Genomic DNA, 26,415 nt, shown 5'->3' with positions numbered 1-26,415 from the left:
CGCGCTAGCAGCGGGTGAAGCCGCGGGAGGCGGGCGGTGGAACCGGGCAAAGCGTGAGCGTCCCGGGCCGCCCGCGCCGGCTGTCCCGGGGCCGCGCAGGGGGTGCCGGGGCCCGGCTGCTTCCTCGGCTGCGTTCTCCTGCCCACCGCCCACGCGCGTACACATACACCCCCCTGCGCACACGCAGCCCGGGTGGCCGCCGCGGGCAGCCCGCAGTGCGCATGCCCCCCGCTACGCAAAGCACGCAGGCTGCGCCGCTTGCGGCCGCGGCGGCGGGCGCTGAGCGGAGGGCGAGGGCTGGGCCTAAGCGGCGGCAGCGCCGCGTGACTCAGGTAACGCGGCCCCGGGCCGGGTCCCGCGGCGGTGGCCCCGCGGCCTGCCGGGGATGGGGCACCCCGTCCCCGCCTCCCCGCGGGCGGCCGGGCGACCCTCACCCTCTTCTCCCCTTTTCCCACTCCCCGTTACCGGCCGCCCCCGGCCCCGTAGTGCCCCCGAAAGGGGTGGCCTGGCCCTGCGGGCACTGGGCGTGCGGGGCCTGTGCTGTGGCCCGCGGGGGCAGGAGGTGCGGGCAGCGGGGCCGGGGGGCCTGCGGTCCTCAGCACCCCTCTGGGGGTGAGACTGGAGCAGGGGGAGCGGGGGTGTGGGGCAAGGCTGTGGGGCAGGAGCGGGGGCCCGCGCCCGGGGGCTGGGGGGAGGCGAGGAGCTAATTTTAGCCTCGCTAACCTCGACTTGTGTCCCTGGAAGGAGCTGGGAGCGGAGGCGGGTGTCTGGAGCGGGGGGGATCCACGGTGCGGCGGGACGCCGAGCAGCACCCTGGGGGTGTCCCCGCTTTAGGCTGGTGGGGCGCGGAGGGGGGCGCCGGTGCCTCTCCCTTCCCAACGGCCTCTGTGGAGATGGGTGGATGAATCGGCTGCTCTTGCGAGGGAAAGTCGGGGGCATGTGGGTCGGGGAGGGCCTGCCCAAGCATATTCTGCTTCGTGGAGTTGTCTCGGTGTGTGCTTACAGCCCACTCTGCCTTGTGAGAGACGGCGGCGTTGGGAGCGTGTTCTGGTTTTCACCCATCTCTAGCTCAGCTGTCTCTTTGGAATCAGCTGCAGAAGTTTATTTTGCATAAAGCTTTATGGGCTTGTAGGGTCTTTTGAAAGTGGATATACTCAAATAGTCTCGAAATTCTTAACTGGGAAACTGTTTGGGTTTGGTTGAGCAGGTGGCTCTGTTGTCCTGGTGTTTTTAGCCTCTGGAATGCAAATTCTGTCACATGTAAATAATGGGGTTTTTTCTGTTCAAATTCACATAAAATTGTGACATACCCAAACAATGTGCTAAATTCCTGGGCTCTGCCTTGCTGTACTTTTCTACTTGATTAATGTTCTTGTGAACATGTTCTGTTCAGGTTTTTGCTAGAATGAGAAGTCTCTGACAAAGGCATTTATTTTAGCTGTCCTTGTCATTTGTAGCAGTGGGTTCCTTGCATGTGGTACTCAGAGGACTGCTGGTCTAATTTAGAAACAAATCGTTTCTATTTCAAGTTTTTAAGAGAACAATCTCATTAACATTCAAGTTCCCACTCAGATCTGGTTGCAGGAGGGAGTAAAATTAGTCTTACTGCCAAGCCTGATGCAGCTGGTCCTCCATAGCTGTTTGTGAAATGCAGTAGTAGGGTTATTTCTGCCTTTTCGGGCTCTTAGTTTGGACTTTGATGATGGTCCCCACAGTCTGAGTGGGAGAGTGGGACTATTTTGAGATCAAGCAGAAAAGATATAGGAAGCTGAGGGGGAAAAAAAAAAAAGGTGAACTGACAAACTCTCTGTATGTTTCTGGCAGATCTGGGGAGAGAGTTTGGTCTCATGAGCCCCAGTTTACAATGTTGTTTTGGGGACCAGTGCAATATCCATTCTCTTCCTGCCTTTTTTTTTTTTTTTTTTTTGGTAGAACTTGCAGCAAAAGGTCTCTATTTCTAAACAGAGATAGTGCTGGGCTGCTGTGGGACCTGATTCTGAGCGTGCAGTCTAGTAAAGCAAAGATGAGCACTTTTAAACTAGCAGAAGCTGTCAGAGCATTGCTGTTTAAAGTAAATGAATTCAGTGCATTTTAAGATTTACAGCCGTTGTTACACATTCATTGATCTGACTGTGGCTAGTTGCTAATTAATAACAACTGTACGCACAGTGTGTGGTCTTTGAAGTGAGTTGGCAACTCTGACTGACTGCGAGATGCTATTGGAGAGTCAGTTTTATAGTGGAATATCTCTGCTTCCAGAAATTCCTCATCTGAGCAGCTTGGCCAGATGGGAACTTGCTGCTGCCTCAGCTGCTCCTGCTACAAGCAAGAGTCTAGAACTTCACCTTCAGAGTTATTTTTTCTTGTAAGAGTATTCACTTTCTTTATACAGAAGATGGCAAGATGAGGCAGAGGTTTATTTCTCTCACTGGTCTGATCCTGATAGTGTTTTTTAAATTGTTCATGGAAGTTGGGCATTATTAGAGGTGTGATGTAACAGAATTGATAAGGATTTTTTGCAATGTTTAATTTAATTTTTTTTTTTTCCAGTGAAAATGAAGAATTTATATATTTTTATTGCTGTCCTTTTCATCCCATGGAGTTTTTCTTTGGCAAAGTATGATGAATTTGAGGATGGAGATGACATTATGGAATATGATGATAATGACTTTGCTGAATTTGAAGATGTTAATGAAGATGCAGTCACAGAGTCTCCCCAGAGGATCATCACCACAGAAGATGATGAAGAAGAAGCCACTGTAGAGCTTGAAGGTCAGGATGAGAATCAGGAGGACTTTGATGATGCAGATGCACAGGTACTGCCTCATCTTTTTCTTCTATATGTTTCCTAGTAGTATCTCTACACTTTTCTTTATCACTTTATCTTTTGGGATTTTGCTTACAGGGCTTTGGATTTTCATGCTATTTGTGGTTTTTGTCCTTTAGGAAGGTGATACTGAGAGTGAACCGTATGATGATGAGGAATTTGAAGGCTATGAAGAGAAACCAGATGCATCTCATAGCAAAAATAAAGACCCCATAACAATAGTTAATGTAGGTATAAACGTTGATCTGATTTCTATTTGGTGTTTCATCACTGATTTTTTTTTTTAAGGCGGTATGCCAGTAATGTCATTGGTGTACGGATATACAGACACATAAGAAAGAATCTGTCCAAAAGAATTTCCTATTTGAATTAACAAGAGACAGTGCAGAAATGAGTAGAAATGTGGAGAAAAGAAATACCTGAAATAATGCAACAGGATAGCAGCAGAAATGATCCAGGTGTGCCAGCTCCCAATTCCATGCTCTGCTGCATTGGTTTATGCTACTTTTAAATAGCAACTCTTGAAGTAAAACTTCCAGGGCAGCTGCCTTTGGTCTGTTGATCTCCGTTTTAAACTGCTAGAACTCCAATCCTTGGATCAATCCTGTATCCTGTACTCAAACTGAAAATTGTAATTCTGAGAATATAGATCAGGAAATTCTTCATTAAAACAGACCTCTTGAAACATAGTTTTGACCAAAGCATTTTATGACTTGGCTTCTTTTACCCGTGTGACTATGGGGGAGAAGTGGAGGAGCTAGAGTGATGACCTTCATTTAATCCAGAGAAAAACCATATATCCCATCATGTCTGGATGCTTTGTCAACACATGAAGAGGTTGCAATGATGATATGCTTACAGTAAACATAGTGTATTTTTAACTTGTCTATGGCTGCGATGGTTTTTGAAGTCAGTCTCTGTCCACCCTGCATCATCATCTTCTTGCCTCCCAAGAGAGTCTTTTACGGAATTATCAGGTGCTTGAGGCCTGCATTTTTATTATCCCTAAGATCTCTTTTTAAGTATTATGGCTGACCTTGGTAGTGAAAATTAAGGTTTGGGTACTTTTGTGACTGAAGGGTGATATAGTAATAGCAGAATGGCTAATTATTCTCTGAAGATGGCAAGATCAGGCAGGTTTTTCTGCTCCCCCACACAGTCTGTGGCTCTTGGTGGCATCTGAAAATGCTCCTGGACATTAAGTATTACTTTAGATTTCAACAGAAGTTACGTGATGATCAGATAATGCTGTGATGGGCAGGGCATCAAGCTCAGATAATCAGTGAGTTGAAACGCTGGGCTGTTGACTACTCTGAGGGATACATGCTAGCACAGACTCACTTGGAAGAGAGAAGTATTTTGTTTGCATTAGCCAGGTATTTTGGGAATGCTATTATCAGTTGTTTCCTGTATGATTAGTGTGTCCCAGTAGAGCCAATTGCATTATGTAGGCTTAGCTCTGTCCTGTTGCCTTTGTGAAGCTTATTGCTGTGTTTGGGATGAAGCTTCTCCAGTACTCTCTGCTTTCCAAACCGTTTGTCTATATGGAATCTGCTCATTCAATATGTAAAAGACAGTCTCCGTTCACTTACCATAGGTCCCTGCTCACCTCCAAAACAGCTGGGAGAGTTATTACATGGAGATCCTGATGGTAACAGGTCTTCTCGCTTACATCATGAATTACATCATTGGGAAGAACAAAAACAACCGTCTGGCTCATGCGTGGTTCAATACTCACAGGGAGCTGCTAGAAAGTAACTTTGCTCTTGTTGGTGAGTTCCATAATGACTAGGATCCATTTTTAGTTTATTTGAATAAAGCTGGTTTTAGTCCAGCATGTAGGCTATAGAGAGGAGTAACATTTTGATAACACTAATGACAGCTGTGCCTGTAGACAGTGTGCCAGTCTTCCAGTGCTGAAATTAGATAATCGTGGTGTAGCACAAATTACTTGGAAACATCACGGTAATACTGAAGTAATCCAGCAACAGCTGAGCTCTAAACCTACTGACAAACTTCGGTGTTTAAATTTGTGATTTTTTTAAATCGCAGTTCTCCTTCACTGTTCTTTTCTTCAGGCGATGATGGCACTAATAAAGAAGCTACAAGCACTGGGAAACTAAATCAAGAAAATGAACACATTTATAACTTGTGGTGCTCTGGAAGGGTGTGCTGTGAAGGAATGCTCATCCAGCTAAAGGTAAGGATGAGGGAGTTTGCAGTACTGTTTATCTGTCACCAGCTTTCAGGTTCTAGAGGCTTTTCCATTCCAGTGTGAGCAACAAGGGGTCCCATCTTGAGTCTTTTGCTCTCATTTAGATACAGGTTCTGAATATGCTCACATGAAGGGAAGACTGGTCGCACTAAAGATCTGCACAGGCCTGTATTCTGCCCACCAAAGCAGGCAAGAGTGAATGCTTGCAGAAAGAGTATGTAAACCAGAAGTGTAGCCTAAACAGAGGTAACGGTAGGCTGAAGAGCCCAGCTGCTATTTAGAGGGACTTTAGTGTGTTGGAGGAATGGACCAACAGGAATTCTGAGGAAGTATGACAAAGACAAATACAAAGTTCTGCACCTGGGATGGAACAGCCCCACACGTTGGTTTAGCTCCTAACTTGAGGGAATAAGACCCTGAGAAACTCATCTAATGCAGAAAATAGGCCTGATTTTGAGCAGTGTAGGTGACTTCCAGAGGGCCCTTCAAAACGAAATTATTCTATGAAAAACATCTACTTCTAACTGTCCTGTTTTTCCTTGAGCCCCACTGCTATCTGCCAGTGAAGTGTTGCACTCTAGGTATATTCAGCTCTCTTCTTCTGTGTTTACAAACTTGTTTTTTTAGTTTCTCAAGAGACAAGACCTACTGAATGTTCTTGCGCGCATGATGAGGCCAGCTTCTGACCAAGTGGTATGTACTCAGCCCTTTAGATTAGTTGTGATAAATCGCTGCATTCCTTCGGTTCTACTCTGCTGCTTTTGATTGTTCTTGTCACACACAAGTGAACTGCTAGGCATCTTTCTATAGTATTCCATATCTTCCAGTTCAGTAACTGTTGAAACAATCTGAAAGAATCATTCGTGATTCTTTCCTGCCTGTGAAATGCAACCTGCTGATGACTGGAAATTGTTTTATCTATGGGTTTTATTGTTCGAGTGGTTTTGTGAACAGACTATCATGCTTCAAGACCTCATCTTGATAAAAAGTGGTTTTACTATCTGAAATACTTCGTGATTGTTCTTCTGTCTGTTCAGTCTGCCAGAACAGAGCTGTTCAATGCGTACGCTGGCCTGGATATTATATCCTGTAATGTTACTTTTTGCCTTGCCAAGAGAGGTTACATTTGGAAGAACAGTGGCTGTGTGCACTGCGAACACTCTTTACGTATATCTATAATTTAGGTATGGGCAGTTGCTCATCAGCAATGGATGTCTGTGCTGCAAATGAGTCTTACAACTCTGCTGTTCTGGTCACTGTCATTACACTGGAGCATTATACAGAATACTGAATTGAGTACTCAGTATAATTAAGCTACCTGACCTTGAGACAGCTGAGAAGCTTTAAATCAACAATCTTTATCTTAGCCTTGCTTAGTCTTTGTTCTTATGAATCAAAGCGTCAGACAAACACTGAAGTCATAGAAGACGTAGGTCTCCATTTGGCCAGCAGTCTGAAGGCAGAGTACATCATATAAATCTGACCAGGGCTAATAACATTCTCTCCCACAGCAAATAAAAGTAACAATGAATGATGAAGATATGGACACCTACGTGTTTGCCGTTGGAACGAGAAAAGCATTGGTGCGACTTCAGAAAGAGATGCAGGACTTGGTATGTACGTTCATGTTGGGAATACTATCATGATAAATAATAGGATATAAGAACCTCTAATCTGTAGATTCCTTATTTTCTTGGGAACAGCTCAAAACTTGTGACTGATCTGTTGGAATTAGTGCCAGAACTGTGGAAAAAGAGGCAGTCAAAAGCAGCTTACATCTTCCTCTTGGTGTATAGTTCATTTAGGAGGAAGCTGAAGTACACTGTCAGGATACACACAAGTGTCACTTCACCTCATTTAATTTGCACAAAGGACTTCTTCAAGGATAGAAAAGTAAACTTAGTGATATGTGATGTGGAGAGTTTGGGTCTAAATCATCTGCTTTTATGTGATCTGAAACTAAAACTTTCCATATGTTCAAGCCCTGAACAATCTAGTGATAACAAGCAGTGTTTGCAAATCTTTTCTCTTGTAACTTGTCTCAAGTAACAGCACCAAAGTGTAGTTGGTAGGATGCCAATTGTTTTTGTTCTGTTATCAAACAATGTAAGCAAAATGCCTTAATCCACTTCGAGCATTCCAGCATGGATGACTTAGAATTGTTTTATCTTTTTCCTTAAAGTCCTGACTACTGAAGGGAAATACTAACTTAAAGACTATTGGTACTACATGCTTTGCTTTATGCTTGAAATGTCCCCAGCCAGACTGAGTGACTAAGAGTATTTTTTTTTTTAGTTGTTTAAGTACTTTTAGGGGTCCCACTGTGCTGGAACAGTTCAGTCTGATAAGATACTTAGAAGCTTGTGTTTATATTTATTTCTTTCCCCTTGTTCTCTTTGAAACAGAGTGAGTTCTGCAGTGATAAACCTAAGTCTGGTGCAAAATATGGGCTTCCAGATTCGCTGGCTATCTTGTCGGAGATGGGGGAGGTCACAGAGGGAATGATGGACGCTAAGGTAATCTTGAATGAATTAGTACAAATCTTCCTTGGTAACCCTGGCACTTACAGCATATGCAAAAGAAGTTCTAATCTCCTGTAAACATCACAACAGGAGAGCCAAACGGCCCTAGTGATGTCTAGAGAAATCAAGACCTTAAGGAAGCTTAAGGGCTGGAGGAAGGATGTAATTCTCACGTCTTTATTCCTTTTACATAGCAGCTGTTAGTCTAACATGAACTGCAGACTTCAAACTGCCTTTCAAAGCATGGAAGTTAGCTTCAGCAGCCAGTTCGGAGGAGGGTGTTGATGGTGTGTCTGCAGGTCCTCAAAGCTGACATGTTATCAAATGAATTGGAAAATTCCCCATGAGAGTTATCTATCTGATATCTGAGTTGCTCACGTTAGTTCCATGCATTGAGGCCCATTCTAGCAAAAGCTAAAAAAACCTGACAGTTTAAATTTCAGTGTCATTGTGGCAAGCTGAGCACAGCAATTTTCTGAGTGATCTCTTTGGAAAACCCCTATGGAGTGGGTAGGCTGCAGATGGATTGGTGTTGGGAAAAACTAACCCCAGTTTCTCTTTTAGATGATACATTTCCTCACGCACTATGCTGACAAGATTGAGTCCGTCCAATTCTCGGACCAGTTCTCCGGTCCAAAACTTATGCAAGAGTACGTATAAAGCTAGATCTCTCCTCCCAGTAGCTATTGTAAAAGCAAAATAGAGGCTGACAAACTTGTTTGCAGTGTGAAGCCTGCTGGAATGCACACAAAGACAAATTGGGAGCAAAGGTGAAACAGGTGAATAAATACACTCCCGATGCTTCCAAATGCTGTGTTAGTTTAGAAGGTCATGGTGCTGTATTGCCTTAATATTTGTTGTGTGCTGGTTACGCTGTACTTAGGGCAGCTACAAATTTCAGATAAGGCCTGGCAGCTATCGCATACGCCGCTGCATGGAAAACAACTGAGTAATCCCACTACAGGTGTTCGGTGTGTGAGAGTTTAAGGGCCAAGAAGTAACACCACAGGAGGAGAACTCAACACATTAACTCGGATGCCATTTGAATGCATTGAGAACTAGGTTTAAACAAAGTCTGCAGTGTAAAAAAAAAAAAAAACACCAAACAAACAACCAAACATCAAGGCTTCCTCCCCTTCCCTAGCTGATCCAGCTAAACATTCTGCTGTTGAATCCATCACTTGGGTGCTTTTGTTCAGGTTGATTCTCAGCTGTGCTTCAGAAATACACAGATGCAGCATCTCTTTTGTTTCTCTAAGCCTCCTAGTCTTGAGGTGCTTTTGGCTGCTGCTTCAGAATTGCTAAGTGGTGGGTGATTTATCTGAATTACTGTGTAGGTTTTTGCAAGGGTGTATTATGCTCACAGGCATATAAATAAATGATCCATATAAAAACTGGAAACTGTCCTCCAAAAAAAGGAACATACTTTGATTTAATTATAAGGCAGGAGTATGTGTACCTTGTACTGAAATTTCTAGGCTTTGGAGGATCTGTGAAATGTAGGTCTGACTTTCTTACAGGAGAATACTGTGGGGTTTTGGGCAGTGAAGACTTCAGTTCTTTAGAAAATAGTTTGTTTTCTCCTAACTGGTATTTATAGAAGATCTATAGTAGTATAAGCAGGGCATATGTAAAACTGAATATCATTAAAAATATACAGGCCTTCTTAGGGCTCAGATGCCAGAGCTCACATGACCTCTGACAGTCAGATTGGACCGTGCTGTTAGTATGTTTTTACATTAATGCCTTTTCATGACATGCTTTTGAGTAAACCACTTCAGGAATCTAAATAGTTTGAAACTTAAATCTGGGTTATAGCCAGGCTGTTAATCTTGCTTATTTTATTCGAGTAGCTTGCAAAGTGTCTCTTGGTTCTAGATGAGGTTTTACCTAACAATGTTAGGTATTTTGTGTGCCTGTATTTTTCTTCACTCATTCCAGCCCCTTTTTTCTTTCCTACCAGGGAGGGTCAGCTTACAAAACTGCCCGAAACTAAAAAGACACTTTTGTTTACATTTAATGGTAAGAGAACTGGGGGGGGGGGGTGTGTGTGTGTGTGTATCTGGGAGAGTGTTGTGTTTTATTTATGCAAGTCACATGCTCAAGTTCTGTCATCTATGGAAGACAATATATGACAAATGACTTCATGTAACAGGATCACTGATCAATTAACCAGTAAACAGAAGGTGGTAATAACACTGGGGACTGAGCGGTGTATCATCATGATAACAGGATACTCAATCTTGCCATTATTAATCTTAATTCATACTTGTATCTCTACTGGTGGTTGTATTAGGTCACCATTGGAACGTGGCTTGTTTTTAAGCCACAGGCCTTGAAGTCTGAGCTTGCACAGAGTTACTTGGTCCAACTGTCAACCTAACGCTGCCAAGTCCACCACTAAACCATGTCCCTAAGTGCCACATCTACACATCTTTTAAATACCTCCAGGGATGGTGACTCAACCCCCTTCCCTGGGCAGCCTGTACCAATGCTTGACAACCCTTTTGGTGAAGAATTTTTTCCTAATATCCAATCTAAACGTTCCCTGGTGCAACTTAAGGCCATTTCCTCTCATACTGTCACTTCTTAGTTGGGAAAAAGAGACCAACCTCTACCTCGCTACACCCTCCTTTCAGGTAGTTGTACAGGGCGATGAGGTCTCCCCTCAGCCTCCTTTTCTCCAGGCTAAACACCCCCAGTTCCCTCAGCCACTCCCCATAGGCCTTGTGCTCAGACCTTGTCACCAGCTTCGCTGCTTTTCTTTGGACGTGCTCCAGCACCTCAGTGTCTGTCTTGTAGTGAGGGACCCAAAACTGAACCTGGTATTCGAGGTGTGGCCTCACCAGTGCCAAGTACAGAGGGATGATTGCTTCCCTAGTCCTACTGGCCACACTATTTCTGATACAAGCCAGGATGCTTTTGGCCTTCTTGGCCGCCTAAGTACGCTGCTGGCCCATATTAAGCCAGCTGTTGACCAACACCCCCAGGTCCTTTTCTGCTGGGCAGCTTTCCAGCCACTCTGCCCCAAGTGTTGCTGTGGGTTGTTATGACCCAAGTTCAGCACCTGGCACCGAGCCTTGTGTCCTTCCTAAAGAGGAGTATAAGAACATTTTTCTTTCATGAATGGTGTGAGCAATAAGGAAAGAGCATTATACCAAGTAGAAAAATCCTGCCAGCCTCTGTGAATTAACAAGAAACTCCTTATTTCAGTGCCTGGTTCAGGCAACACTTCCCCAAAGGACATGGAGTCTTTGCTGCCTCTGATGAGCATGGTTATCTACTCTATTGACAAAGCAAAGAAGTTCCGTCTGAACAGAGAAGTAAGTAGTGTATATTTTTCTGTCTTCTGAATATTGTATGAAATTGCAACCATTACCAGTGGATCCTTAATCTTAAGATTGGGAGACTTGTGTTTCTAATATGACTACCAGAGATACTGCATCCTGCTCATGGGGAAATCCATATTAACTGCATTTGCTTTTCTCTGTGAAAAGGGTAAACAAAAAGCTGACAAGAACAGGGCTCGTGTAGAAGAGAACTTCCTTAAACTGACTCACGTGCAAAGGCAGGAGGCTGCCCAGTCCCGTCGAGAAGAGAAAAAACGGGCAGAGAAGGAGCGAATCATGAACGAAGAGGATCCTGAAAAACAGCGTCGGCTGGAGGTGAGATGGATTTTCAGATTGTTACAAGCTACTGGCAGATTTCTCCTATGGTATCTCCAGGGCTGCCTGTAGGTATACCAGCAATGGCCAACTTTGGCTGCTTATTTGCTGGAAGGCAGACAACTTTCAGGATATATGCTGTTGCTTTCTGAAACATGCAGAGACTCCCCGTGAGGAGCCAGCTCTTGTGGTTACAGATGTGAGCCCAAGTACTGGAGGTCTCTTTTGTCTGGCTCTTCTGAAATGACTAGCGTGCTTTTTGAAGAGATCAGCAATGTTTATTCAGATCTCTATGTCCTTGCCTACAGGAAGCTGCTTTGCGGCGTGAGCAGAAGAAACTTGAGAAGAAGCAGATGAAGATGAAGCAAATCAAAGTGAAAGCTATGTGACTCCATTGTGAGAAGCGTCCCAGAGCCACCTGCAGAATTTTAATTCACAGGGTACAAAGACCTACTTAACTCCATAATCCTACGCTTCTTTGAACACTAGTAGCCATTAAGAGAAATGCTCCTTGCATTGGTGTTACTTATTTAAGTATTACAGCAACATGCAGGTGTCCGTAGAGAGCTTTATCTCAGCCATTTTATTCCAGGTGGTATAAATTTTTGCTACTTGTCTGTTTAAAAAAAAAACATTTGCAATATTCTTGAATGCTCTTTGTCATTTGTTCTTTAAAAACAGACGATTGTAAATCTGTCCACGTGTGCTGGTAACATAATTCATGCTTTGGTTTTAAACTTTGGTTTTAGTTATTGGGAGGGAAGGGGGAAAAACTTAAGGGGCGGAGAACTGCACAACAAACATTTACTGTGCATTTATTTGCATCAAGCTTGTAAAGGCACAAAACTTAGAGCCTTCCATACACAGTATGGATTCTTCAGGGATTTAAGCCCAGTAGAATAGAAGTGACTTTTTTTTTTTTTTACAAACAAGAGACTGAAACAGTATTAGGTCACCTGTGGGCATGATTGGCATATGTGTAAAACATAGATGGGTTAGATAACGAGGGAAGGGAATACATGAACAGTTTCCTACTCGTGGTGTTGAATGCTGCAAGGTTAATACAATGTGAAGTCTGTAACGTCAGCGTGGTGTTTCTTCAGGAGCGAGCGCATCGTGAGTTAGCAGCTTCAACTAGCTTTCCTTGAATATTTTTAACTGTACAAGTTTGCCTCAAAAACTTTTCTCCGGATCTCAGCAGCTGCTGCCTAGTTCACTTCAGCCAGAAGCTAGATTCAGTGAAGTATCTGCAATTGCCAATTTCCCCAAGCAAGTAAAAATGTTTCAGAGGACGTGTATCCTCTTCATCTGGTGAATGATCACTTCAGGTTTTTGAATATAAATGGGGAGAATGAAGTGAATGCCCCTGTGCAAGCACTTCGCTAACTGGGAGAGCTCTGCATTTTATAAATGCTTCCTGTCTAGAAGGAATTTTATTGTTGCTTGTAACAGACTTGTAACAGTTTTGTGGGGAAAAATGTCTTGCATTTTCTTGTTCGATATTTTGTGCAAACTTGGTTCTGAGGCAATAAGAATGAGCTGCTGTTGAAACAGCAATTGCTTAAACTTCTTGTTCCAGCATGGGATACTTCACACTGATGTAAATGCAAATGTCTGTAACCTGATACATGCAAATACATTAATTTTATAATGGTTGGTAAAGTTATTTAAAACCAAAACTAATGGAGATTGTGTGAAATTTTAGCACTATTTAGCTTTAAAGATGAATATGGTATTGTTTCACAAAGTTCTTTGAAAGGAAATACTAGTTTGTGCTCTTTTGAATAAGTGGACAGCTTTCCTGAAGTCCCATGCACTTGTGGGCCATGGCAGCTAATTTTGTAATATGAACATTCAAATGAACAATCTAATGAAGAGTAAAATATAATTGAAACACTCCACCTGCCTACTTTACTTGGCTGGACTCTGTGTTCCTTTCATCTAGCAGAATCTCAAAGCCTCCTTTGTCCTGAGTCGGTTTCAATGTAGGTTTTAAGCACCCAGGAGCTGGCGTTCTCTCTACCGCGATGGTGCGGGTAGTGGTTCTTTCCACCGGGGACTGCTCCCTGGGAGGGCGGTGGTTGCTGGGGGGCGAGGGCCCGGACCGGGAGGAAGGCATCCCTCCCCTTGTACAGGCCAGGGAGGGTGGAGATGGGGGCTCTGACCCTCCGGTTTAAGGCACTGCAGCCGCACCGAGGGCGGGCGGGACGTGTTGCCCCGTGCCCGCGGAGCTGCTGGGCAGCCCCCGGGGACGAAGCCTCGGCCGCTCTGCTGAGGGGCCCAACATGGCGCCGGCTGCTTCCCGCGCCGCTGAGGCGACGTCACGCACGCGCCGCGACCCCGCGTCACGTGGCGGCGTGCTGGCGTCACACGCGCAGCGTCTCCTGCCGGTAAGCGACGGCCGCAGCCTGAGGAGCGGGTGAGGGGCCTGGGGGAGGCGGGGGTGCCGCTGCCCTGGGGGGGGCCGCCGCGGGCCCCGGGCGGTGCTTGTCGGCCGGCCGCGCTCCAGTGGGGCCCTCCCGGGTCCCGGGTGGGCGAGGGCGGGCGAGCGGTGCCGGGCGCGGCGCTCGGTCCCGGCGTTGAGGCGTGAGGGGGTGACCCGCCTTTGTGCCTGCAGGTTGCCCGTCCTTTCTCGAGCTGCGTGTGGTAACACAAACGCGGAGTCCATGTCTTTTCTTGTAAGTAAACCCGAACGGATTAGGGTGAGTGTTGAACACCTTCCAGCTTCCCTCAGACGGCGGCGTGTCGGTAGAACCTGCCTTGCGCTTGTGCAGAGGAGCTGCGGCGGGGCCGGCCTCCTGGAAAGCACCTTAAAGTCACGTTAAAACGTGCTAATTATAGGGCAGGGTATCGATGTGCAAGCTGAAAAAACCCTGCGCTGATGTATGTATTGCTTGCACACCTGTATCTCCTTTGCGTGCGGTGCAAAGGGGTTTGTAATAGGCATCGCAATTAAGAAAAAGTGCGGTAATGTTGATTCCTTCAAGAAGTTACTGCCTCACCTGTGCGATGCTACCGACAGCCTCTGTTTGGGTTTTTTTCTCTAAACTTACCTTGGAAAGCTAAACACAACATCTTTGTTTAATTCTGCGTTTTTAAATGAGGAAGTTTCACGCAAGAAAACCACTTTTAGTGCCTTAAAGTGGTATTGTTATATACGAGTTTTGAGTCATCGTCACCTAAAGAGGCGTTGGTGCTTTCTAGGACTGGCTTCCCTTGCGTTAAACAACATAAGCTGTTTTTTTCAGTTATTTTACCGAGTAGGCAAATTCTAACGTGGGGAGTGTTTGTGATTATTTAATCCTAACTTCGTGATCCGCAATCTGCAAGCCTAAAATTGCATATTTTGTTGTGTTATGTGTGCATATATATATATATTTCTTTGAATCACAGTGTTGAATAGAGCGGTAGAAACACTTCTCTGCACAACCTAATGCTTGCTGTGAATTTTGAGCATGAATTCTGGAAGAGAACAACAGCTTTAAAATATTGATGTTCTAATCTTGCATTCAGTCAATACATAGCCAAAATATTTAAGGTCTTTAAGAAATCAACTCATTGTAAATAATTGAAGCTTTTTTTTTTTACACCTATTACACCCAAACAAACAACTTTTATTTGCCTATATAAGGGAGTTGTAGCATGCTTATTAGTTTTGCTGTATGTGCATGTATAAAGATTCTTGTTTGAATGATGTAAAATTATGTTAACTTTATTGCAAGTGCATGCTGGTCAGGAAAAGCAGTAGCACCTGTGTGGTTGCTGGGTGCATGCCACTGCAGTGGCATAAGAAGAGAATATCCTTGCCCAAAGTAAGGATGTAACTCTGATGTTTCAGACCACAGCAGAATCCTCGAAGCTTTATGATTTTTATGTTTTTTTTGTGGGGGAGGGGGAAAAGAAACTTGTCTCTAGATGGAATAGCTAATTATCTGGGGAATTTTTTTTTTTTTTCTTTCAGCGGTGGGTGTCTGAAAAGTTCATTGTTGAGGGCTTAAGAGAGTTCGAACTGTTTGGAGGTAAGTTTTCTTCTCATTAAATGAAATTGTTAGAAACGTTTTAGCTGCAAGGTCTGTTAATTTGATTGTAAATACGTATCTTAGCAGTAAAAGAGATGAATAAATCTGGTTGTAGCACCAGATCTGGCTATTCAAGGTGGCTAACCATATAAAGTTAATATGGAAGTGTCCAAGATCTTGCAATCTGGTTATTTGGAGGTCGGTTTCATGTTGATGGTGGTACTGTTTTCAGACCCTGCATTCTGTATTTCTTAGCATAACCACTTTTTTCCTACATAAAAGATAAATTCGGGGTTGGGAAGGTTAACTACAGTTTTCTGAGTAAAAATGGATTTGGAAACTGATGATAGCTCCCCAGTGTGCCTGCAGGATTGCTGATTGATTTCTGTTCTGCTCTGAACATAACGAACAAAATTGCCGACCAGGATGCAAAATTCCTTCCTGCTCAGTGATGGAAAGCTATAATAAAAAAAAGTCACATTTATGTTGAATATATGAGCAGTAGCACTGCTTGAATCTCTTTAATTCCCATACTTGTACTACAGTTTGATTATTTTTAGTGCTACTACTTTATGTGTAAATTAAATGTCTTTGTCTAAAGGAAAATACTGTATATATTTAGTATCAAAAAGTATCATGCAGGGTTTTTACTCAGTTTTCCAGCTATATTTTTAATGGGTATGTGTTGAACACAACATGGTGAACAATTAATTTCTTTACTCCAGAGCAGCCTCCGGGTGACTCTCGGAGAAAAGTAAGTGACTTTTGCAGGCTGTGGTGCTGTGGTTCATTGCATGGAGATTATTCCTTGTGGAAGTTTGATTTTTCTTTTTATCTTAATTATATATCTCATCTCTATATTTAGCTCTACAAGTGTGGAAACAGGTTTCACCCTGGAGTGGAGATTTTGGTGTGTGGTTTTCAAACTATACGTGACAAGTCAAAACTTTAAACTTAATCTCTTGGATTTGTATTTGTGTCGTCGTCCCTGCAGCCCCCCCAAGGGTGTCTCTTTTGAGATGATTTAGATCTGATTCTTCAGAGATGCTGATTTCCTGTAACTCTTTTAGAATAAAAGGAAGAGGTTAGTTTATGGGACTTCTGAAAATGAGGCCCAAAAAATTTTATGATGGCCATTTAAAACCAGTGTTCCCTTCTGAACACATTGGTTCTGATTTCCTTTCTCTTCTACATAGAGCAGCCACAACAGAGGCTCCAACATCAAAACCAAACATTGTAATTTTCAGTTTGAGGTGACTTTACCTCCTGTTGTCTGGTCGTCTTCAGAGCCAATTCTGTGCATGCTTAGAGAGCTTTGCCTCTTAAAAACTAAAATCACTAGCAAACATGGAATGTCTGTTCAAAAACATACAGCCAGATGTGGCAGTTGAAAATTTTACCTTGATGCTTTTTGTTCTGCAGGCCCTGATTGCACAATATCTGGTTCATAATGAACAATGCTCATAGAGTAACACGACTTACGATAGAATATATTTGTCTAAATGATTTCCCACCTACCCACACCATATTGAAACATTTTTTTGTGTGCAGGTGTTGCTCTAGTTTAAGCTAATTACAAACACAAATTAAGTGTGATTTGATTATAGCTGTGTCAGTTCAAGCTGCTTATAATTGATTTTTGTGCCAGTGTCTGTAATTTACTGGCACAACTAAAGCTGAAAATATGAGATGTATATGGATTGTTTTCTATAAAGTCAAGTAAATTCACACCTTTTCTTAAATTGCTGAGCATTATGCATATGCTGGACTGGAAGCAAATTGAGATGAGCATCTGCTTTGTTTTTGTTAAAGTGTTCACTTGGGGTTTGGACACTTTTGCAGTGGTATTGCTGACTCTCATTTTGATTTTTACATCTAAATAAAAGCTTACTTTTTCCAGCAGGGCTATAGAAAAAGGTAAATAATTTGGGGAGAGGGATGGGATGAAAATTTTTGTTGCTTAAGCTGAAAGTGAGTGAGGGACCGAGGAGGTGGAGAGGAAGGCAGCAGAACAAAACCAATATTCCCTCGTCCTAACTCAGATGAATGTCATTTGGCAAATGCAAATCCTTGCTAGCATCACATAACTGATTTTCTTATGGCAGTAGTTGCCTTTCAAAGATTAATTTCCTTAAATCTATCTCAAATTAAAATCAGATCAACAGGCCAGAAAGCTAGCTCTTAATGAATATCATGCCATAAAGCTAGTCATATGTGACTTCATTTTGCAGCTGCTTTTGCTTTTGACCATACACCAAAAGTTGTCCTGTGTGAAACCACTGAGGAGCTTTTTTGCAGTATTTCATAAATGACATTTCAGTTTAACTTTTTTTTTTTTTAAAAAACCTCTTGTATGATGTTGATAAATTTCTGGTAGAGCTACTTCTGCATTAACTCTCAGTTATTGGTCACTGCTAACGAAGAGAGGTGAGTGAAGACCTCTGATGTACTGGAAGACTTTTAAAAAGGGAATTTACAGTATTTTTCCATTACTCTTGAAACAGCCTACACCATTAATAAGATTAATTTTTTTTTTTTTGCATCTGTTTTGTTGGCTTATGCTATATCTGGAGTGGACTTTAATAAAGCAAACCACTTACATCTTGCTCAGTGTCTCACCAGCTGCCATTGCTTCATAACGCTGCTTATCAGAGCCTCCTGCTTTCATTTCCTTGGTGGTGCCTTTCTGCTTCAGAGGTTTCCATCTGCCTGTGTGTCTCTCCTGGCAATCTTGCTGTTGACAGGACTGTGTGAAATTGCTGGATGAAGTAAATGAATGATACAATTGAGATTGGAATTGACAGGCGGCTTTAACAGAAGTTTGAAATGGTGAATGGAAAGTTGCTGCCTATTCTCAGCCAAGCGATGGCACTGTGCAGTGCTAGGACTAGAAAAAAGGGATTTGGGACTGCTGAGATCTCAGGGGTTAGCTATCCTGAAACAGAACAGCGTTGCTGTGCTAGAGTTGTTTGAGCTGAAATTATACCATAGCCCTGTTAACAAGTCTAAAGTTTTGCCTTTTCCCTTAACCAAAAAATAGACCTGTTTTAAAGGTAGGCAGAGAGGGGTGAAATGTGTGCTGTTCAAAGTCGGTTGAAACAGTGGAATTTGGGAAGCCTGACCATTAGCTTAGTCCCAAAGTGTACTTAGGGATACAAAGGTAATTTACGGCAAATTCATGTCTGTGCTCATCGCGCTACATTTACCCTGGACTGAGTGTAGAACAGCAAGTTCCTTGGGTTTTAGCTGTCACTGTGTTATTTCCATCTTTCAGTGATGGAAAAAAAGAGTATTTGCTGTCACTCCAGGAAATGCACAAGCCTTTTTCTGCTTCATGTACCATGAGAAAAGGTCTGATAAAGGGCATTTGCCCTTTGATGAAGTTGATGAAGAATGAGGTGGAAAAAATGAACTGGAGTTCCAAATGTCAGGAGGAGTTAATGTGCTGGAAATTCGAGATAACTAATCTGATCTTAGATACCAGATAAATTTGGATCCCGTTAGGATGCTCTTCCTGTGACTTTGAGGGAGTTGGAAGGTATAACGGAACTTGCAAGAACATTGAAGTTTGTCTTCTGCAAAATTCTGCTTGGAAAAATCTAGGGGTATGTAAATAAAGCAGGTAGCTTTATGTCAGATGGAGTGAAGAAAAGCTGACAGGCTTGGGAGTGCTGCTGCCCTGTGTGGTGTGGGGTTTTTTTTCCTTTTTTTTTTTTCCTTTTTTTTTTCTGTAAGCACTAATGCTTTGCAGTTAAGTTTTTGCTTTCATTTGGAGCTTCTCTTTTCATCTCCATATCTTGGGCTCAGTTGGTTCATCACTTCTACCCTTCAGCTAAGCAGCTTCAGCTGTGCTGGTCTGATCACAGATGAGCAGCTGAAAGCCTGAAGGCCCAGCATCAGACAGGAAGGCTGACTGCCATGGTGCAGAGAAGGGCTATAAACAAGCTTTCCTTTGATGGCCTTCTGCTCAAGCAACAGGATGGTGGCACAGAGTTTGTAATTAATGGGAGAAAGGTAGTTACTATAAAGCAGTGCTTAAGCTGTCCTGGGGAATAGTAATTGGCTTTATCCAAATATTCCTAAAGAAATTCTAGCTTACAGCAATTAAGAACCTACCTGTTACAGTTACATGTTTTGAAACACAGATGTCTGGATCTTCTGAAATGAGGCATCTCCTGGATTTCATTTGATAAATAACTACTTAAAATTATTTTAACAGCAATTAAATTCTCTCTTCTATATTCAGTACTGTCTTACTATTTTGAGGTGTATGATAATACGAGCAGCTGATTGTTCCAGCAAGTGGTCTTTATTTCTTTTGATCTAACTTCTTTTCTTTTTTCCCCCCCCCCAGACAAATGAGGCGAGCTCCGAGTCGATAGCTTCTTCCCCTAAAAGGGACACCATGAGCAGCTTCCTACCGGACAGCAGCTGTTATGAGTTGCTCACTATCATAGGTAATCCTATGAGTGGGCTGGAGGATCAGAAGTCTGCTTTGCAAAGAAAATAACTTCTACAAATTTGTTGGCCTCTTCCTGATTATTTATTTTTGACATCAGATGCCTGTTCTCTTTGATTTTAAAATAACTTTAGTAAAAAATGAGATGCCAATCCTAAAGGCTTTCAACTGAAAGAGGCATGCGGGGGGGTTAATGGTACTGAGTGGGAAGTACAGAGTCAGCAGAAGCAGCCTGAAATCTGCCCCTGTCCTTGGTGGGGCTGTGGCCTAATCATTTTATTTCTGCTTCAGTTCTGAACTTGAAAGACAGGATGATATTGCTGGCTGGGAGGATTTCTCTCGATGGGATACATGCCAAGGAAGGTGGTGTCTGATGGAATGATTACTCTTTTTCACAAGGCCAAAAATAGTTTCAGTAAATGAGTGTAAAGATTATTTAAGGGTCAAGGACTGGAGGAGTTCTCCAGGAGTGTGTGGTTCCAGAAGTATTGCTGAAGCTTTAATGTCTTTTCTTTCAGGCAGGGGCTTTGAAGACTTGATGGTTGTGAACCTGGCCAGGTATAAACCCACGGGAGAGTATGTCACAGTCAGAAGAGTGAACTTGGAGGCCTGCACAAATGAAATGGTCACATTCTTGCAGGTAACACGAATCCACTAATACCATAATGCAAGCTTAGGAGAGCACAGACAGGAAGAGCAGTGCTTATCAATACTGCATTTGTATTTCTGCATTTACTAAATTGAATCAAAATATGTTTTTTCATTTTAGGGAGAACTTCATGTTTCCAAGCTCTTCAACCACCCTAACATTGTGCCATACAAAGCAACTTTTATAGCTGACAATGAGCTATGGGTAGTGACATCTTTCATGGCCTATGGTAGGTGGAGAGGGGATACCTTTGTCTGACCATGATGTTCTGTGAAATGAAATTCAAGAGGTGAAATATCCTTGGGTTTTTTTCTGATCAATTAAGAGGTGTTTTGTTTCTTTTTAGGTTCTGCAAAAGATTTAATCTGTACCCATTTTATGGATGGGATGAGTGAACTGGCTATTGCATATATCCTCCAAGGCGTATTGAAAGCACTCGACTACATCCACCATATGGGCTATGTACATAGGTATTTAAGAAAAAATAAAAAAAAAACCCTGATCAATTTTCCTTCTATGGGAAGTTCTCAGAAATACTGTCATCATTAGAGCAGAGGGGATAGTTCAAGAAATACAGGACACATTATCAAGTTTTGTATTACTTTGCTGTTAGAGCAAGTCAGTTAATTCATGGGAAATTATATCATTGATCTTACTAAACTGTGTGAAAGTGTCACTGTGGAACAAACTCATCCCAAAGACCACTGTGTATCTAAAATCACAGCTGCAGCTCATGGTGACAGGCTGACTAGTTACAGCTCTGTTCAGATACGACTGACAGTCTCCAAACTGAGACTGACAGTGGTGGGGGGGATTTCCCTGTTGCTGTTGAAGGTCCTGGGTCCATAACCTTTTCGGGAACCTGCAAAATGAGTGAACAGAGTCCCGTCAGTGTTTGTAGAAGCGTTTTTGCACAGCGTTTGGGATGGTTGTTAGGAGGCTGAACAAGCACTGCCCTGCGCATTCAGCTGTCCAGTAAAGTAGGCTTTTATCCTTCCTGTAGGTGCTCGCTGAGGATGAATTTCTCTTTAGTACTACAACTTCTCTTAATCTCTTTCTAACTCACTGTCTCTACCCTTTAGTATATTTTTCCTCCTCTCTGATACATCCCTCTGTTGCGAGAGTAAATGTCAGTTGCTGGAAGTTATTAGTGGTTACTATTTTTATTGTATGTACTGTAAAGGAAATTCAGGTTACCTGTGCCTGCCATAAATCCTTTGCAGTGCCCTTCTGCACTACGTCTTCCTGGGCAAGCTGTAAGGAACATAACTCCTTTGAGGCCAGAGTACCTGACTGGTTTTACTACTTCTTTCAGGAGTGTTAAAGCCAGCCATATCCTGATCTCCGTAGATGGGAAGGTGTACCTCTCTGGCCTGCGAAGTAATCTAAGTATGATCAACCATGGGCAGCGTCTCAAAGTTGTTCATGACTTTCCCAAATACAGCATCAAAGTCCTGCCTTGGCTCAGTCCTGAAGTCTTGCAGCAGGTGTGTTTAGAAAAACCTACTAGTTTTTTAGTGTTATATGGTAACTCTGTATAATTTTCTGAGTTCTTATGGCACAGGGTTACTTTTTCTTGTGATGTTCTCTATTCTTTTTTTCTATCCTTTTTACCTTAACACGAGTGACCCCTAGCAAGGGGAAACCTGTATTCCTGTCAAAAGGGGCAATTGCTGAGGACCCCACGTTACAACATTGCCTTTCCTTTCCCTCCAGAGGAAGGTGTGCGAATGCAAGGAAAAGGAAGGGGAGAAGCTGGGAGGGAGGTTGGGGTGGACACAGGGCAAATGGGTAGAATTTGATCTGATCTATTTGACTAAATAGTTTTCTTGTAGGTACCTCTACAGATTCTCCCATTAGGGAAGCATTACATTAGATGCCTGTTACCCTAAGGTAGCTGACATCCCTACCAGCTAGCTGATTTCAGTTAAATAAACGTTGCCCTTAACTGCGTGTTTTAACTAACAAATCACCACCACAGTAACCAGCCTGTATGTGGGTTGCACTATTTCTGCTCTAATCATTTGGGTTTGCTGTTCTGCACATTGACTTCTGGGCATTGCCCACATTCCATAACATGCAAGTCCACAAGGCTAATTTATCTTTTCCTTTTCATCTAGAATCTCCAGGGTTACGATGCAAAATCTGACATTTACAGCGTAGGGATAACAGCCTGCGAGCTGGCAAATGGACATGTACCATTTAAAGACATGCCTTCTACTCAGGTAACGTTTAAAAGCTGTTCCCTTCTCATCCTTCATCCTGGGACGTGGGATGTGAGACCGACGGGTGCCATGTCTGAGTGGGAAATCTTAACTGTCTGGTCTTACTGTGTGTGATGTTGCTTATGCCCCTTCTCTTCCAGATGCTTTTGGAAAAGCTGAATGGAACCGTTCCCTGCCTGCTGGACACCACCACAATTCCTGCTGATGAGTTGACTATGAAGACCTCCCGTTCAAGTGCTAACTATGGGATGGTGGAGACCATGGCTATTGGCAACGTGAGAGCGGCCAACGGAGAGCCAGCCCTGCACCCTTATCTTCGGACCTTCTCCACCTACTTCCATAACTTTGTAGAGCAGTGTCTCCAGAGGAACCCCGATTTCAGGTAAAGCCAGGTGAAAGCTGCTCTGCACAGACCTACACCATTCTAGGGCTGATTAAACCGTGAGAGCCAGCAGAGGTTGTTTGAAGTTTTCTTTCCAAGAGTGTAGTGGAGTGAGGATGTGCTCCATATATTGCAAGGAGCAGTCCAAGCACGTGAAACAAGAACAGTGTTAACGCTTTGAGCACTTCCTGTAAGAAAGCCTGAAGAATTACTTTGCAGCTGTCTTTGGGGGGTAGAGTGGTGCTACACGTCAGGAAAATCAACTGAACAATTTGAATTTTTGGCCCCTGTGAGACTATGTTTACCCACTTCCCATCACTGTGAATGTCTGCTGTTCAGCCAGCAGAGAATAACGATGGGGAGTGATCAAGAACTGTATTTTCCTCTGTAGTGTAAGATTGTCTCTAGCCATGAAAAACTTCTCTAGCATACCACACTGTTCAGAAACTTTCCCTTGACCAAATGTTGGGGTGAGCAGCTTGCGTAGAATGAGTTTGAACTGCTCACATAAAACATCACGTGAACATAATAACCAGTGTTACTGGTTACAAAAGGGAGGTATCCTGTTGCGGAGAAATGAGGGAGGCAGGATGGACCCTCGTCTTTTCTTTCACCACCACTACCTGACCTTAAAACACTGATGCATTTTCTTGTGTGCTTACTTCATTCTAACTCCCTTCTACAGGCCAAGCGCAGGCACTCTGCTTAATCATCCCTTTTTCAAGCAGGTAAGGAACTCGTTTAATCTGCAGATAAAGGACAGTGGCTTTTCTGTAGTTGTTGTCTGGCTGTGTCACTGAACCTGAGGGTGGGAATGTCGAGGTGCCAAATTTTCTGTGATCTGAAAGGATTAAGTTAGTTTGGTGACTAATTGTAGTGCATCTTGGTGATCCTCACGTTCTCCTGGGAGGTGGAGGGGCTGTTCTCTTTCTTATCTAAACAGAGGATCTAAAGCTGTGGGTCCTGTATGCGAGAGGTGTTTTCACCCACAGATTGTGGGGTACTGGGGCAAGTCAGTCCTAACCTGGTCCTTCCTGGGACCAGACTGAGGTGTTGGTGAGCTCCTGCCCTGGCTTGGGAAGGCGCAGAGAATCTCCTGGCCCTGAAATGATTTGTCTGGCTTGCTCCGAGCTGAGGGTTTGAGGGGGAGCATCAGGACCCCAGCGCTGCACACAAAGCACTTGCTTGTTACAAGATGCAGCGCGAAAGGCCCGCGCGTCTCGCTGTGATACCACGTTCTTCCTTTCTGCCTGTAACCACATGTTGTTGATGCTCGACTGTGATGTGCAGGTGTGGGGGAGCCTTTCAGCAGCCGCGTTCTCTCCTTTTGTGCAGATCAAGCGCCGCGCTTCTGAAGCACTCCCTGAACTTCTGCGCCCCGTCACCCCGATCACCAATTTTGAAGGAACGCGGCCCCAGGATCCCAGTGGCATTTTTGGGCTGGTGTCAAACCTGGAGCAGCTGGATGTGGATGACTGGGAATTCTAGAAAAACGGACTATAGCTAGTTCTGGAGGAGCTTTCTGGACATTGTAACTTATTGGTCCTGTTCATAAAAGGTGATGAATGTTACACATACAAGAGTTTACAGGTCCTTGGGAAGGAACTTCAGCTGCCTGTTTACTTCAGAAGTACCCTGGAAACAAACGGACAGACCTGAGCTGGAAAAGGATCAACCCCGAGGAGCTGTGGAATGCCCAGAGCCCCAGGCCTTGCAGCTGAGCACTGGTAGATCTCTCAAATGGGTTGAATGAGTCTGTTTAGTCTCTATTTATGTTTTTCTAAAAATCACTGGCTTCCTCGTATCACAGTTGACGGCTGCATGTCCCTACCCTCTTTGGTTCTGTCTCTTTAAGGGTGCCTTAGAGTGAAGGGGAGGCAGGCAGCAATCAGTTTTGGGCATTCTCTTAGAGCTAGTCAGATTGTTAGTGTTGTCACAGGATAAGTTTTGAGGGGGGGGGGGGGTAGAAAGGGATTATGTTCTTGAATTTAGTCACTGCTTTGTGATGGGAGATGAAGACAAGCCGCTGCCATCGGGCATTCCTCTGCAGCGCTGGCTGCTTCTCTTCCAGTTCTGGAGAGAGCTTGGAGGAGACTTCTTTCCTCTCCCTTGACACTGAGCACTCAGCTCCAGGTCAGACAGGGCGTTCCCACCTCTCCTCGGTGGTGGCCTGGGTCCCCAAAGCCACCATACACCCCTGCACTGTACCAGCTTTTACCCCACAGCACAGGGAGGTGAGCCTCCTGTCACCTGGGCTGGTTTCACCGTGTGCACCACTCACACCAGCTTGTTCTCAGTGACTTACCCTGGCATGGAGGAAAAATTTACTTTTGTGCTAAATCCTCTTGCTCACGACTCCCCTTTGAACATCATGTACAGAATTATCTTCCTTTACCGTTGCTGTTCTGTCTTCCCTCACGACGACAGGTAAAAGCTTCTTGCGTGGCTCCCCTTGACTCCCGGCCGTGTGACGCTGCTCTGGCAGCTCTCCCCCATTCCATGGTCTCTCTGTTTTGGAGGTGTCCTTAAGGCTTTTAGTTTGACCCTTCCAAGGACCACGGGTGCTGGATGTCTTTCTACTCTTTAACAAAGCACTGAGACTCCAGTCCTGTAGGTGTGGTTGATGGGAGTAGTGGTGCTGGCAACAGGTCCTTCTTGTGTTTATAAACTGTACTTGAACCCACATAAAGTTTGTTACTCTAGTTTTTTGCCAAAACAAATAAAATATTTCTGAAGTTGTTGGTTTAAGTCTGCTGTTGCCGCAGGATGATGGAGCGGATCACAACTGATGCCACAGCCTGGCTGTGCCTGTTCTCTCTGTTCTTTACTTTAAAAGGCTGCTGCTTGCACCCCGGTGGGGTGTTGGAGCGTACCCCGGAGGCCTGCAGCACTCTTCACTGTAACTGCCTTCATGTTTCAGAAGCACTTTCAACTACAGCAGGAAGCTGCAAACCACTGCTCTTGCTCTTTTCTGAAAGTGTCAGTGGAACGCAGGGCTACAAGAAATAGGCCAGGCCCACTTCCTCCTCTCTAGGATCAGGTCTGGTTCCTGATTTATTATCATAAGTAGATCTTAATTTCTGAGCTTGTTACGAAGTCTGCAGCTTATGAAAATCCTTATCCCTCTCATTTGGGTTGGAAGGGACCTTAATGCCCATCCAGTTCCCACCCCCTGCCCTGGGCAGGGAGACCTTCCACTAGCCCAGGTTGCCCAAAGCCCCGTCCAACTTGGCCTTGAACCCTTCCAGGGAGGGGGCAGCCACAGCTTCTCTGGGCAACCTGTGCCAGGGCCTCATCACCCTCACAGGGAAGAATTTCTTCCTTAGATCTAATCTAAATCTCCCCTCTGTCAGTTTAAAACCATTACCCCTTGTCCTATCCCTACCCCCTGATCAAGAGTCCCTCCCCCCTTTCCTGTAGCCCCTTTAAGCCCTGGAAGGCCGCTCTAAGGT

At 44.0% G+C, this 26,415-nt stretch overlaps 2 protein-coding genes across 6 annotated transcripts; both read left to right on the top strand.

The window, feature by feature from the left end:
• The first annotated feature begins 126 nt into the window (after positions 1-126).
• On the top strand, positions 127-13,128 carry CCDC47 (coiled-coil domain containing 47). Its single transcript, XM_074849488.1, has 13 exons — positions 127-332; positions 2,551-2,816; positions 2,947-3,054; positions 4,425-4,599; positions 4,906-5,027; positions 5,670-5,735; positions 6,554-6,655; positions 7,448-7,558; positions 8,129-8,214; positions 9,528-9,586; positions 10,778-10,887; positions 11,062-11,229; positions 11,538-13,128. The coding sequence occupies exons 2-13, from the start codon at positions 2,556-2,558 to the stop codon at positions 11,616-11,618; spliced, it is 1,449 nt and encodes a 482-aa protein (XP_074705589.1). The 5' UTR covers positions 127-332; positions 2,551-2,555; the 3' UTR covers positions 11,619-13,128.
• Positions 13,129-13,595: 467 nt separating this feature from the next.
• On the top strand, positions 13,596-25,707 carry STRADA (STE20 related adaptor alpha). Of its 5 annotated transcripts, none has more exons than XM_074849493.1 (13): positions 13,596-13,619; positions 13,847-13,907; positions 15,191-15,248; positions 15,974-16,002; positions 19,603-19,705; positions 20,226-20,347; positions 20,477-20,585; positions 20,703-20,826; positions 21,672-21,843; positions 22,477-22,581; positions 22,722-22,963; positions 23,649-23,691; positions 24,299-25,707. In XM_074849493.1, the coding sequence occupies exons 2-13, from the start codon at positions 13,896-13,898 to the stop codon at positions 24,449-24,451; spliced, it is 1,272 nt and encodes a 423-aa protein (XP_074705594.1). In that variant the 5' UTR covers positions 13,596-13,619; positions 13,847-13,895; the 3' UTR covers positions 24,452-25,707. The 5 variants fall into 5 exon arrangements, with proteins under 5 accessions (XP_074705594.1, XP_074705595.1, XP_074705592.1 ...); XM_074849491.1 differs by having other exon boundaries at positions 13,612-13,619; positions 13,847-13,931; XM_074849492.1 differs by having other exon boundaries at positions 13,619-13,648.
• The last annotated feature ends 708 nt before the right edge of the window (positions 25,708-26,415 follow it).

Source organism: Strix aluco, chromosome 24 (genome assembly GCF_031877795.1).
Source record: "Strix aluco isolate bStrAlu1 chromosome 24, bStrAlu1.hap1, whole genome shotgun sequence".
Taxonomy (NCBI): Eukaryota; Metazoa; Chordata; class Aves; order Strigiformes; family Strigidae; genus Strix; species Strix aluco.
The sequence above is the reverse complement of the archived record's forward strand: the minus strand, read 5'-3'. Positions and strand labels throughout refer to the sequence as shown.

Excerpts from the sequence above, each read along its gene's own strand:
- CCDC47 (XM_074849488.1), top strand. The coding sequence starts at position 2,556 with ATGAAGAATTTATATATTTTTATTGCTGTCCTTTTCATCCCATGGAGT. Across the intron at positions 5,028-5,669 it reads GAATGCTCATCCAGCTAAAG|TTTCTCAAGAGACAAGACCT; the intron begins GTAAGGATGAGG and ends TTGTTTTTTTAG. Across the intron at positions 9,587-10,777 it reads ACTTTTGTTTACATTTAATG|TGCCTGGTTCAGGCAACACT; the intron begins GTAAGAGAACTG and ends TCCTTATTTCAG.
- STRADA (XM_074849491.1), top strand. The coding sequence starts at position 13,896 with ATGTCTTTTCTTGTAAGTAAACCCGAACGGATTAGG. Across the intron at positions 20,586-20,702 it reads GACATCTTTCATGGCCTATG|GTTCTGCAAAAGATTTAATC; the intron begins GTAGGTGGAGAG and ends GTTTCTTTTTAG. Across the intron at positions 20,827-21,671 it reads CATATGGGCTATGTACATAG|GAGTGTTAAAGCCAGCCATA; the intron begins GTATTTAAGAAA and ends TACTTCTTTCAG.